Source organism: Oncorhynchus nerka, linkage group LG13, assembly GCF_034236695.1.
Source record: "Oncorhynchus nerka isolate Pitt River linkage group LG13, Oner_Uvic_2.0, whole genome shotgun sequence".
In the NCBI taxonomy this organism is placed as follows: Eukaryota; Metazoa; Chordata; class Actinopteri; order Salmoniformes; family Salmonidae; genus Oncorhynchus; species Oncorhynchus nerka.
In genome coordinates, this window is record NC_088408.1 from 22646610 (window position 1) to 22659301 (window position 12692).

The following is a 12692-nucleotide window of genomic DNA, read 5'->3' on the forward strand; positions in this document are numbered from 1 at the left end:
AGAGATAAAAGAGAAAGAGAGAGAGAGAGGGCAGAGAGAGAGATAAAGAAAGGGGGAGAGAGAGGTTAAGAGAGAGAGAGGGCAGAGAGAGAGAGAGATAAAGAAAGGGGAGAGAGGGGTTAAGGGAAAGAGAGAGAGAGAGAGGGCAGAGAGAGAGAGAGAGAAAGAAAGGGGGAGAGAGGGTTAAGGGAAAGAGAGAGAGAGGGCAGAGAGAGAGATAAAGAAAGGGGGAGAGATGTTAAGGGAAAGAGAGAGAGGGCAGAGAGAGAGAGGGAGGGGAGATAGATACAGAGGGAGGGAGGAAGAGTGGGAGAGGAAAGAGAAAGGGAGGGGAGATAGATACAGAGGGAGGGAGGAAGAGTGGGAGAGGAAAGAGAAAGGGAGGGGAGATAGAGATGGAGGAAGAGTGGGAGAGGAAAGAGAAAGGGAGTGGAGATAGATACAGAGGGAGGGAGGAAGAGTGGGAGAGGAAAGAGAAAGGGAGGGGAGATAGATACAGAGGGAGGGAGGAAGAGTGGGAGAGGAAAGAGAAAGGGAGGGGAGATAGAGATGGAGGGGAGATAGATACAGAGGGAGGGAGGAAGAGAGGGAGAGGAAAGAGAGAGGGAGGGGGAGAGAGAGAGAGCGCGGGATGGATTGACGGAGGGATGGAGGGAGGGAGGGAGGGAGCGGGAAAGAGAGAGGGAGATGAGAAGAAGGGAGAGAGGTGTTAGAAAGATACAGAGTTACACACAGCCATTCCTCATACTCAGGTTCAATGATGTAAACAGCTCTGAGAGATATATATCACCTTAATAAAATAGTGTGTGTGTGTGTTGATGTAGTTCTTACCTATGGTCTGGAAGTTCAGGGCCACCAGTTGACAGCCTGCATTCCAGAAGAGCTGAGGGTTATAGTTGGAGGAGTCTACTCTGGTGCCTTTAGGGTAGATACGACTCAGCTGCAGCTTGTTATACCTGAACACGCTCCGTTAAGGACAGGACACCTTGGGCCTCATTATCAACCATACATTCATTTCTCATAAAATGTTGGCGTACGTGGAGATTCTAGGATTTGGGTGGGCAAGAACACATATGCGTGTTTTCATTGATAGATCAGAGCCATACTATATTTCTAAGCTCGTGAACGAGTGTTACAATCCAGCCTGCAATATGCATCACCTTTTATGGGAACAAAAACCTTGTCATTTGCAGTATGATTTGAAGATGTTGGAACTGGGCCATGACAGTTTGATCACATTTCTACACAGGTGTGGGCAGAATGTTTTCATCTTTTTCAGCTACTTTTTTAAACTAAAAATGCATGCTGCCTATAGCTAGTGCTAAACACTGCCAGCGCATTCTGTAAGAATGATTGATTGTCTATTGAACGATTTAAGAGTAAATGCTGCCTACAGCCTGCAATTCTCTGCAAAAGATGAATTGTTGTTCAATATTTTGTCTATCAATGCATGAATGTCTCCTTTAACAGGTTACTATGTCCAGCTCCTGTTGAACAGTAATACTGTAGTCTACCCATACTGACATACTGACATACTGACTTACTGACTTACTGACTTACTGACATACTGACATACTGACTTACTGACTTACTGACTTACTGACATACTGACATACTGACTTACTGACTTACTGACATACTGACTTACTGACATACTGACATACTGACTTACTGACTTACTGACTTACTGACATACTGACATACTGACATACTGACTTACTGACATACTGACATACTGACATACTGACTTACTGACTTACTGACATACTGACATACTGACTTACTGACATACAGACATGGGCTACAAGTCTATTTACTGTTGAGCATGTTTGGCTAGTGAATGAGCAATGGATAAATAGTAGCCTAACATTTGTTGTGTAGCTGGAATACCCCCAGTCAGTTGATCAACCACTAGAAGTTGAGTGTACACATGGTCTGACATTAGTTGTGTAGCTGGAATACCCCAGTCAGTTGATCAACCACTAGAAGTTGAGCGTACACATGGTCTGACATTAGTTGTGTAGCTGGAATACCCCAGTCAGTTGATCAACCACTAGAAGTTGAGCGTACACATGGTCTGACATTAGTTGTGTAGCTGGAATACCCCAGTCAGTTGATCAACCACTAGAAGTTGAGTGTACACATGGTCTGACATTAGTTGTGTAGCTGGAATACCCCAGTCAGTTGATCAACCACTAGAAGTTGAGCGTACACATGGTCTGACATTAGTTGTGTAGCTGGAATACCCCAGTCAGTTGATCAACCACTAGAAGTTGAGTGTACACATGGTCTGACATTAGTTGTGTAGCTGGAATACCCCAGTCAGTTGATCAACCACTAGAAGTTGAGTGTACACATGGTCTGACATTAGTTGTGTAGCTGGAATACCCCAGTCAGTTGATCAACCACTAGAAGTTGAGCGTACACATGGTCTGACATTAGTTGTGTAGCTGGAATACCCCAGTCAGTTGATCAACCACTAGAAGTTGAGTGTACACATGGTCTGACATTAGTTGTGTAGCTGGAATACCCCAGTCAGTTGATCAACCACTAGAAGTTGAGTGTACACATGGTCTGACATTAGTTGTGTAGCTGGAATACCCCAGTCAGTTGATCAACCACTAGAAGTTGAGCGTACACATGGTCTGACATTAGTTGTGTAGCTGGAATACCCCAGTCAGTTGATCAACCACTAGAAGTTGAGCGTACACATGGTCTGACATTAGTTGTGTAGCTGGAATACCCCAGTCAGTTGATCAACCACTAGAAGTTGAGCGTACACATGGTCTGAGATTTGCGCGTGTACAAACACTTTCCCATTATGTTCAAAATGAAAAAATACTAACCTTTTGATAAATGAGGCTCCTGACTTAACCAGGTGATTTACAAGTTCACCTTGCTTTTGGTGTACTTTTTCAACAAATGGAAAAATTTGAACAGACATTTGAAGTAAATATTCCATGCAGAGTGGGAAGGATACTCAACAAACTCCACAGGTGACTTAGTGAGCTGCTCCAAGGCTTTGGTCTCCACAAACGATGACATCTGATAGCTCCGATTGATCTCTGGAACAACAGCAATTGATTGATTGATAAATTCATTAAAAAAATTGCATAACTTTTGGGATTGATTCTTTTATTGCTTTAAAATCCAGCTGAATTTTAAACAGTACATATGTGAGAACAGAACAACTCATTTGAGCTGGTGTGTATTCAAACTGACAAAAAATGTGGTTCACAATCGCAGTAAATATTTAAGTGTGCTCTAAACAGGTGTTGAGTTGTGGTCACGAGTGATGGTCCTACTTTTGGAGGCCTCGAAGGAGTTAAATTTGACTGGCTGGACATAACTGACCAGGTTGGACATCTCTTCTGTGGCAAACGCCTCCCTGCCCGCTGTACCCTGGAGGAGGAACACACAACAGTCAGAAAGAGAATCCTCCTCTCTCCTCCTCTCCTCCTTGTTTGACTATTGAAACATAGCCCGAGAAGTAAGTGTGTTTCTGAATCTCCACTAGGGGGCAGCCTAAGAACACCATACATGTAACAAGAGACCTGGCGCAGGAGAAAGAATGAAGATGTACCTCATCCATGGACCCCTTTTTACAGTCATCGTCATCATCATCCTCATCGTCACTCTCTGCCTCAACTTCACCTGAAAGACAAACGCAGGTTTAAGTTAGCTTCTCAGACTACATGCTGGTGATGACTGAATGCTGTATGGTCAGAGGGCAAGCCCCAGGGTTAGACTTATGAAGGGGGTGGATGGAGCAGGAAGCAATATGGAAATAGATCCACCAAGCTTTTCAGTGGGGTTACTGTAGGGCCACTTAGGGAAAAGGGTGGAGGGAGCTAGGGATAGGGGGTATAGGAAAAGGAATTAAGGGAAGGAGCTAGAGAAAGGGAATAAGGGAAGGAAGAAACTAAGGAAGTGACTAGATTTTAGAACTAGGGCTACTAAGGGTTGTTCTAGGACCAGGTAAAGGAGGAGGAGTGTCTGATGGGGTATTTGTATGTATTATGGATCCCCATTGGTTCCTGCCAAGGCAGTAGCTACTCTTCCTAGGGTCCAAAATTAAGGCAGTTATATCCAATTAAAAACATTACATTACCTTTCACAACAGATTTCATAACACATTAAGTGTGTGCCCTTTAGGCCCCTACTCCACTACCACATATCTACAACACAAAATGCATGGGTACGTGTGTGTATAGTACGTACTGTATGTTATGTGTGTGTGCATGCGTGTGTCTATGCCTGTGTGTGTGACTCTTCACAGTCCCTGCTGTTCCATAAGGTGTATTTTTATCTATTTTTTTAATCAAATTTTACTGCTGGCATCAGTTACTTGATGTGGAATAGAATTCCATGTACAGGCCAAGGGTATGGCTTGGAAAAGGCTATAAAGACACACCTGACACCCAAACCATATTTTGCTTCAGAATTTATAAAAATGAGGTTAGAGTCAGGTTCGGTTTTCAGTTTTGGCTTGTTTGTTTAAGAGTAGCTGTGTCCTTACAGTCTTTCCCATATGGCTCACCAATGGACTTCCTTCCCTGTGATCTGAGGCTGAGCCCAGCGACTTCTATTGGCTGCGAGGACTCGGTCATCTCCAGGTTGGTCGACCCTGGTGGACAGCAAACAATCAATAACCATTATGTGATACTGTATATGCAGTGGAGGCTGGTGTCACTTTTAAATCGGAGGATGGACTCATTGTAATGGAATGGATGGAACAGTATCAAACACAGAGGAATCCATTTCCATTCCTGCCATTACAATGAGCCTGTTCCCAGATATTTCCCTTCACCAGTCTCTACGAAATGCTTCAGAGATCAAGATGGACTGCAAGTCGCGCAGGATGAAATGTGTCTGTGACTCTACCATCAGGGGGCAGTGTGTACCTTTATTTAACGAGGCAAGTCAATTAAGAAGTTGTTATTTACAATGACAGCCTAGGAACAGTAGGTTAACTGCCTTGTTCAGGTGCAGAACGACAGATTTTTACCTTCTCAGCTCAGGGATTTGATCTAGCAACCTTTGGTTACTGACCCATCGTTCTAACCACTAGGCTACCTGCCGCCCCAAGTGTGGCACATGGCTGGGAGTTCGAGTAGGCTGCTGTTGATGGATGCAGGGTGATTCTGTGTGAAGGGGAATGCTAAGAGCATCAATCCTGCTGCCTGCCTCCCTGCCTATCCTGTTCTGGTAAAGCATAGCTGTACCAGAGGCACCCGGGTAGCTATGAAACTTAACCTGACAAATGCACACACGCACAGAAGGACACACTCATGCACAGAAGCATGCAGGCACACACATACACACAGTCTTGTACAACTAACCTTGTGTGGACACACAATTCAGTCCCATTCAAAATACAATTTTCCCTAACCCCTAACCCTTACCCTAATCTGTCACTTCAGAAGGCACCCCTGAGCTCCTCTATAAATGCAATCTCATCTCTTCCTTAGGAGTGTAAAGGGACACACACACACACACACACACACACACACACACACACACACACAGACACAGTAAACTCAGCAAATAAAGAAATGTCCTCTCACTGTTTATTTTCAGCAAACTTAACATGTGTAAATATTTGTATGAACATAACAAGATTCAACAACTGACACATAAACTGAACAAGTTCTACAGACATGTGACTAACAGAAATGGAATAATGTGTCCCTGAACAAAGGGGGGTCAAATTCAAAAGTAACAGTCAGTATCTGGTGTGGCCACCAGCTGCATTAAGTACTGCAGTGCATCTCCTCCTCATGGACTGCACCAGATTTGCCCATTCTTGCTGTGAGATGTTACCCTACTCTTCCACCAAGGCACCTGCAAGTTCCCAGACATTTCTGGGGGGAATGGCCCTAGCCCTCACCCTCCGATCCAATAGGTCCCAGACCTGCTCAATGGGATTGAGATCTGGGCTCTTCGCTGGCCATGGCAGAACACTGACATTCCTGTCTTGCAGGAAATCACGCACAGAACGAGCAGTATGGCTGGTGGCATTGTCATGCTGGAGGGTCATGTCAGGATGAGCCTGCAGGAAGGGTACCAACATGAGGGAGGAGGATGTCTTCCCTGTAACACAGAGTTGAGATTGCCTGCAATGACAACAAGCTCAGTCCAATGATGCTGTGACACATTGTCCCAGACAATGGACCCTCCACCTCCAAATTGATCCCGCTCCAGATTACAGGCCTCGGTGTAACGCTCATTCCTTTGACGATAAACGCGAATCTACCCATCAACCCTGGTGTGACAACATCGCAACTCGTCAGTGAAGAGCATTTTTTGCCAGTCCTGTCTGGTCAAGCACCGGTGGGTTTGTGCCCATAGGCGACGTTGTTGCCAGTGATGTCTGGTGAGGACCTGCCTTACAACAGGCCTACAAGCCCTCAGTCCAGCCTCTCTCAGCCCATTGCGGACAGCCTGAGCACTGATGGAGGGATTGTGCGTTCGTGATGTAACTCGGGCAGTTGTTGTTGCCATCCTGTACCTGTCCCGCAGGTGTGATGTTCGGATGTACCGATCCTGTGCAGGTATTGTTACACGTGGTCTGCCACTACGAGGACGATCAGCTGTCCATCCTGTCTTCCTGTAGAGCTGTCTTAGGCGTCTCACTGTATGGACATTGCAATGTATTGCCCTGGCCACATCTGCAGTCCTCATGCCTCCTTGCAGCATGCCTAAGGCACGTTGATCAATGATCAACTACAGCCAGGTTTTACTATAAGATGTAGGATTTATGATTGGCAAGCAATTCTCCCACCAATATAATTCAAATAAACATCCTCTGTCTGTCAATGGCCGACAAGGGATTTGTGTTTCTGCTGCTGTGTGTGTGTGTGTGTATTTGTGTGTGTGTGTGTGTGTGTGTGTGTGTGTGTGTGTGTGTACTGTAACCATACCTGCGCTGGGAGAAGAGGGCTCATGCACACTAGATGAGTCGCTGTAGGTATTGGAGGCCTGTTCTGACAGTTTCTTCTTTGTACTCGATGTCTTGATGTGTTTCTTCTTGTTCTTCACCAGAATCTTTCCCATCAGATCCATTGGACTGGGCAGGGGCACCCCTGTCTCCAACTAGAGACAGAGAGAGAGAGGAGAGACAGAGAGAGAGAGGGGGGAGAGGAGAGACAGAGAGAGAGTGAGAGAGAGAGGGATAGAAGGAGAGAGAGTGAGAGAGAGAGGGATAGAAGGAGAGAGAGAGAGAGAGAGGGATAGAAGAGAGAGAGAGAGAGAGAGAGAGAGAGAGAGAGAGAGAGAGAGAGAGGGAAAGAAGGAAGAGAGAGAGAGAGAGAGAGAGAGAGAGAGAGGGAGGGATAGAAGGGAGAGAGAGAGGAGAGACAGAGAGAGAGAGAGGGATAGAAGGAGAGAGAGAGAGAGAGAGAGAGAGAGAGAGAGAGAGAGAGAGAGAGAGAGAAGGGAGGGACGGAGGGAGGGAGGGAGGGAGGAGGGGAGAGAGAGCGAGGGAGGGAGGAGAGTGTGAGGGAGGGAAGAGAAGGATAGTAGAGAGAGAAAGAGGGAGTTAGACTTTACTTGAGAGTAACAACCAAGAAAGGTTCCTACTAATGATGATGTTGTTGGGCGTGTGTATTAGGCAATAGTATCAAAACAAACTTGGTTTTGTGATGATGACAGGGTGTTGGTCAGTCATAGTGTGAAAGGCTTCTTAGTGACCTGAATGAAATAAGGCTCTTACAGGCTGTGATGGGAAGCAACTGTTTAGTTTACAGCTTCAACACTTTCTACGCCCCAGAATGGGGTTTCCTTTGGGGAGAGTGGGAGTGTATGCTTACAACACTCTCTCTCTCTCTGGAGAGCAGACTTGAGTAGACACAGCACTGGTTTATTCATGTGATGCCCTTCTGTTCTGTTGGATCACACTGCTGATGCCCATTGATAAAGGAGGGTTACATGCTGACCAAACCGGACGCGTGCGTGCGTCCACCATCACGCGCACGTTGATTTTGTTCATCCACACAAGAAGTGATCAGGACACGCAGGTTGAAATATTAAAACAAACTCTGAGCCAATTATATTCATTTGGGGACAGGTCAAAAGCATTAAAAATGTATGTCAATTTAGCTAGCTAGCTTGCAGTTGCTAGCTAATTTGTCCTGGGAAATAAACATTGGGTTGTTATTTTACCTGAAATGCACAAGGTCCTCTACTCCTACAATTAATCCACAGATAAAACGGTAAATCAAGTTCATTTCTCGTCATCTCTCCTCCTTCTTTCAGGCTTCTTTTTCTTCTTTGGACTTATATGACGGTTGGCAACGAGCTTTACAGCTTTACTACAACTGACTGGAGTGTGGACCTCAGTTCATCTTTCAATCACCCACGTGGGTATATGCTCCTAAAAACCAATGAGGAGATGGGAGAGGCTGGACTTGCAGCTCGTTGAGGGTCACAAATAGAACCAATTTCTATTTTACCGCCTGGCCAGGCAGCCGCTCGCTGATGCGCACGAGCAGTGTGGGTACAATGATTGAAAAACTCGTATGTGTACATTTATTTTGCTATGCGAGCAGCGTGGTTAGCCTGTTAGAAGACACTGAGCTTCATCACACAATCGCATGCAAGCGCTCGTACACGTAGGTAAACGCTTGCACACAGGCACGCATCACACACACACACACACAATTACCAACTTTCTCAGCTTTAAACAGCATCACACTTCTGAGCATCTGCCATATCTACTTGTCTTCAGTTCTCTTTCCTCCTCAACTAAGAGAACATCTTGATCCATACACATACACGATACTTCTCACCAAAAAGCAGCTCAGCATTTCCGCTTAATGGACTGTAAAGAACATCACACTTCTAGCTTAGTCAGTACTGCTTCCACCTGATTCAGCTCACATGGAGGCTCAAACCCAGGCCCTCTGCCTTGCTAGCACGAGTCCACCCTCCCGAAGCGGCTAACCAGTTGGCGCCACCGAAGTGAACAATTCTGCAGTGCAAGTGGTGCCACCTCAGGCTGAGGAGGAAGTGTAACACATCCCTATGAGCTACAGGAGCAACAGAGGGTCATTGATCTGTGAGCAACTTTCTGGAAGCAATCATTCCATTACAACCATCTTTAGTCCCCCATGGCCATGTCCTAAAAATCCCATATCAATCACACTCAGTGGTGAATTTGGCAACAACAGAAAATGGTTGATACATGCCAGCAAACCCACTACACAACACAACACTAAACAATAGATGAATTGCACTATAATGGTGACACACTGTTAGGGCCAACAGGAGTCCCAACACCTTACCACTGCTACACCTGGCTATCAGCGGAGCCTTGTCTGGCAGCGAAACAGTTCATTCAGTCTCATTTACAGCCTTTATAAAAAACATTGCTGTGTGCTTATGAGTGCATTTGTGCGTGTTTATGTGTGTGTGATTGTTGTTATGTCAGAATAGACTCTGACAAGAAGTTCCTCCACAAAGGGACAATGCAAGCTTTTGACTGGTAGCCATGGCAACTGGCTGGAAGGAGATAAGAAAAGCAGCACAGTCTACAGATCACCCCGTAACACAACACGCACACACACACATAGACACACAGCACACAATAGCTGACTGGTAGGGAGAGAGGACCATGTGGTTGTGATTGCAGACAGATGCAAAGGGTTGGTTTGGATAAAGAGCAATAGAGAGAGGAAGGAGTAAACATGGAGAAAGCTGAGGAGAGAGAGGGAGAGAGGTAAACATGTAGTTTTAGTTTAGGCTGTTTAGAGGGAGAGAAAGAGAGAGAGGGAATGAGAGATCAAAAGAGACAGGTAAACATGTAGTTTTAGTTTAGGCTGTTTAGAGGGTCACTCAGAGGTGAGGGAGCTGTTTAGAGGGAGAGAGAAAGAGAGAGAGGGAATGAGAGATCAAAAGAGACAGGTAAACATGTAGTTTTAGTTTAGGCTGTTTAGAGGGTCACTCAGGGGTGAGGGAGCGGAGAGAGAGAAAGAGAGAGAGGGAATGAGAGATCAAAAGAGACAGGTAAACATGTAGTTTTAGTTTAGGCTGTTTAGAGGGTCACTCAGGGGTGAGGGAGCGGAGAGAGAGAAAGAGAGAGAGGGAATGAGAGATCAAAAGAGACAGGTAAACATGTAGTTTTAGTTTAGGCTGTTTAGAGGGTCACTCAGGGGTGAGGGAGCGGAGAGAGACACTACACTCACTGGTCCATGTCATAGAGGTGTGTTGAACTGTGTGTTTGACAGTGTGTAAACATGAGTGTAGGTGCAAGCAGGGGTCTTACAGGGTACTTCTCCAGAGGGTCGGTCAGTAACATGTCTCCAAATATTGACCTGCAGTACTCCGCCATCTTGGCCTGCTGCTTGGGCCTGGGAGGCAACACACATACAGTGTTACAACCATTACAATCACCTCACAGTGGCCTAATGTTGGTATTTAGCAATTTGCTACTGAAGTTGATAGCGTTAGTGTGACCGATTGGGATTTGAATCTGGGTGTCCTTGGGGAGCTAATGCAAGTCTCCAGGTCTCAGCTCAAGCAAGGTCACTAAACATGAAAATGTGGCTCACCAAGCCACCTTCGCTACATTTTCATCTAGCCAGCTAATGGCTTCAGAGTGGCTAGCATGTAGTGAGTCACTATTGACTTAAGAGTGACTAGTATTAGCAAAGATGGTGATAAATGAATGGCCTTTTACCATTGAAAACAATTGTCAGTGTACTAACTGTGTGTGTCTCAGATAGACACCAATCCTATAGCAGCTGGGTCTGGTCAGAGTAGTTTATTAACTTTTATTGAACCAGAAAAAAACTGCGAGTGGTGTGTCTCACTTCCTCTTCCGTCTCTGGTATTAGCATGGAGCTATTAGTTAATGCCCTACTTTAAGAGTGGCTAACATTAGCATATAGCTAATTAGCGCAATACATAAGAGTGGCAAGCATGGCAGCTAAAATTGCACTATTATAACCATAGAATACAGAGGTCCAGAATCACTGTTTGAACTGATAAACAAATCGGAAAAGTGTTGGAGTCCTGAGAGGTGTTGACTTACGAGTCCACGTGGTTCTCAAAGGAAAGGATGACAGGGAAAGGGGAGGTCTTGAAGGCACACTCTGCTATGGCCTCAATCACTTCCTATAGACACATAGAGAAGACAGACAGGGTGTCAGCACTGGTCAATGACCAATGGGATCAAATATCAATGAATGTGATCGCTGATCAAATGGTATTTGATTTGATGACAGATATAAAATGGCTGGTGGTCAGGCTATAAAATGGCTGGTGGTCAGGCTATAAAATGGCTGGTGGTCAGGCTATCGCAAAATATCTATTATGAATATTTGAAGTACAAGATTGGTACAGTGATTTGGAGAGCCGCTGGTGTAGAGCTTGTTGACTCATTGAACATCTGATACGGATGTTTAGTAGCGTAAGACTAAGTGGTTAAGTGAATTTTACAACCATTTATATCGACGCAAGAGGGTAAATACACTTAATAGCTTACCCTCTATCTCTCTCACACACACTTCCCCTTCTCTCTCTCTATCTTCCGCTCATTACCTCTCTCATTCCCTCTCATTCCCTCTCTCTCATTCCCTTTCTCTATCAGTCCACTTATACATTTCTATTTCACTCTCTAACAAAGTCTCATTCTCTGGATCTTAGGCTGCGTTTACATAGGCAGCCCAATTCTGACCTTTTTTCCACAAATAGTTTTTTTGACCAATTACATCAGATATTTTCAGAGCTGATCTGATTGGTAAAAAGACCAATTAGTAAAAAAGAATATCTGAATTTGGCTGCCTGTGTAAACTCAGCCATAGTACTCTCACTAAAGACTAAATTCCCTCTATCAATCAATCTCTTCTCCGTCTAGCTCTCTTCTTTCCTCCTCTCCTCCTCTCCCTCTCTCCTATTGCTCTCTACAATACTAAATACCGTGCAACTCTTTCTCTCCGTCTCCCTGTTTCTCAAACCATATTTATCTCTCTCTCTCCCCTCTTTCCTTTTCTCTCTCCCTCCCTCTCCCGTCTTTCTCAACTCTCTCTCCCTCCCTATCCCCTCTTTCCTTCTCTCTCTCTCCCTCCCTCTCCCCTCTTTCCTTTTCTCTCTCCCGTCTTTCTCAACTCTCTCTCCCTCCCTCTCCCCTCTTTCCTTCTCTCTCCCTCCCTCTCCCCTCCTTCCTTCTCTCTTTCCCTCCCTTCTCCCTATTTTTCCCTCCTCCTCCATGCCCATTGTCTCGCTTCCACTCACTCTTTCTCCATCCCTCCCCATCTCCCTGTCACGAGTCCGACCGAGGGTGTTTTCCCTTCCCGGGCGGGTGGCGCTCGGCGGTCGTCGTCACCGGCCTATTAGCTGCCACTGATTGTCTTTCCTCCCCCTCCTTGTATGTTTATTGGTAGCACCTGTTGGTGAATGATTAGTTTGTCTTTATTAGACAGCCGGCCCGCCTGGTTGTTGTGCGGGATTAATGATTGTAACCTTCGGCTCTAATGTAGAGGAACGTGTTTGTTCCTGGTCGTGAAATTTCAGTTGTACCTTTCTCATTCCCCGTGTTTGGGGACGTTATTATTGTGATCACCCTGTGGTGCGTTGGTGCATTAAAAGAGCACAGCCTTGCACTCTCTGTCTCCTGCGTCTGACTCCACATCCACGACACCCGGAGCATTACACTCCCTCTCCCTCCATCTCCATCTCTCTCTACTATCTCT

General features: G+C 45.5%; 1 protein-coding gene across 1 annotated transcript in view; it reads right to left on the reverse strand.

Annotated features, from left to right (window-relative positions):
- The window catches only part of LOC115140388 (1-phosphatidylinositol 4,5-bisphosphate phosphodiesterase beta-1-like), a 324816-nt gene that overhangs the window by 57204 nt on the left and 254920 nt on the right, over positions 1-12692 (reverse strand). The window contains exons 12-19 of the mRNA XM_065026264.1: positions 11033-11115; positions 10265-10349; positions 6924-7095; positions 4541-4627; positions 3584-3654; positions 3306-3402; positions 2981-3065; positions 832-956 (exon numbers count right to left, since the gene is read on the reverse strand). Coding sequence (XP_064882336.1) covers positions 832-956; positions 2981-3065; positions 3306-3402; positions 3584-3654; positions 4541-4627; positions 6924-7095; positions 10265-10349; positions 11033-11115 — 805 coding nt within the window. The remainder of the gene's footprint in view (positions 1-831; positions 957-2980; positions 3066-3305; positions 3403-3583; positions 3655-4540; positions 4628-6923; positions 7096-10264; positions 10350-11032; positions 11116-12692) is intronic.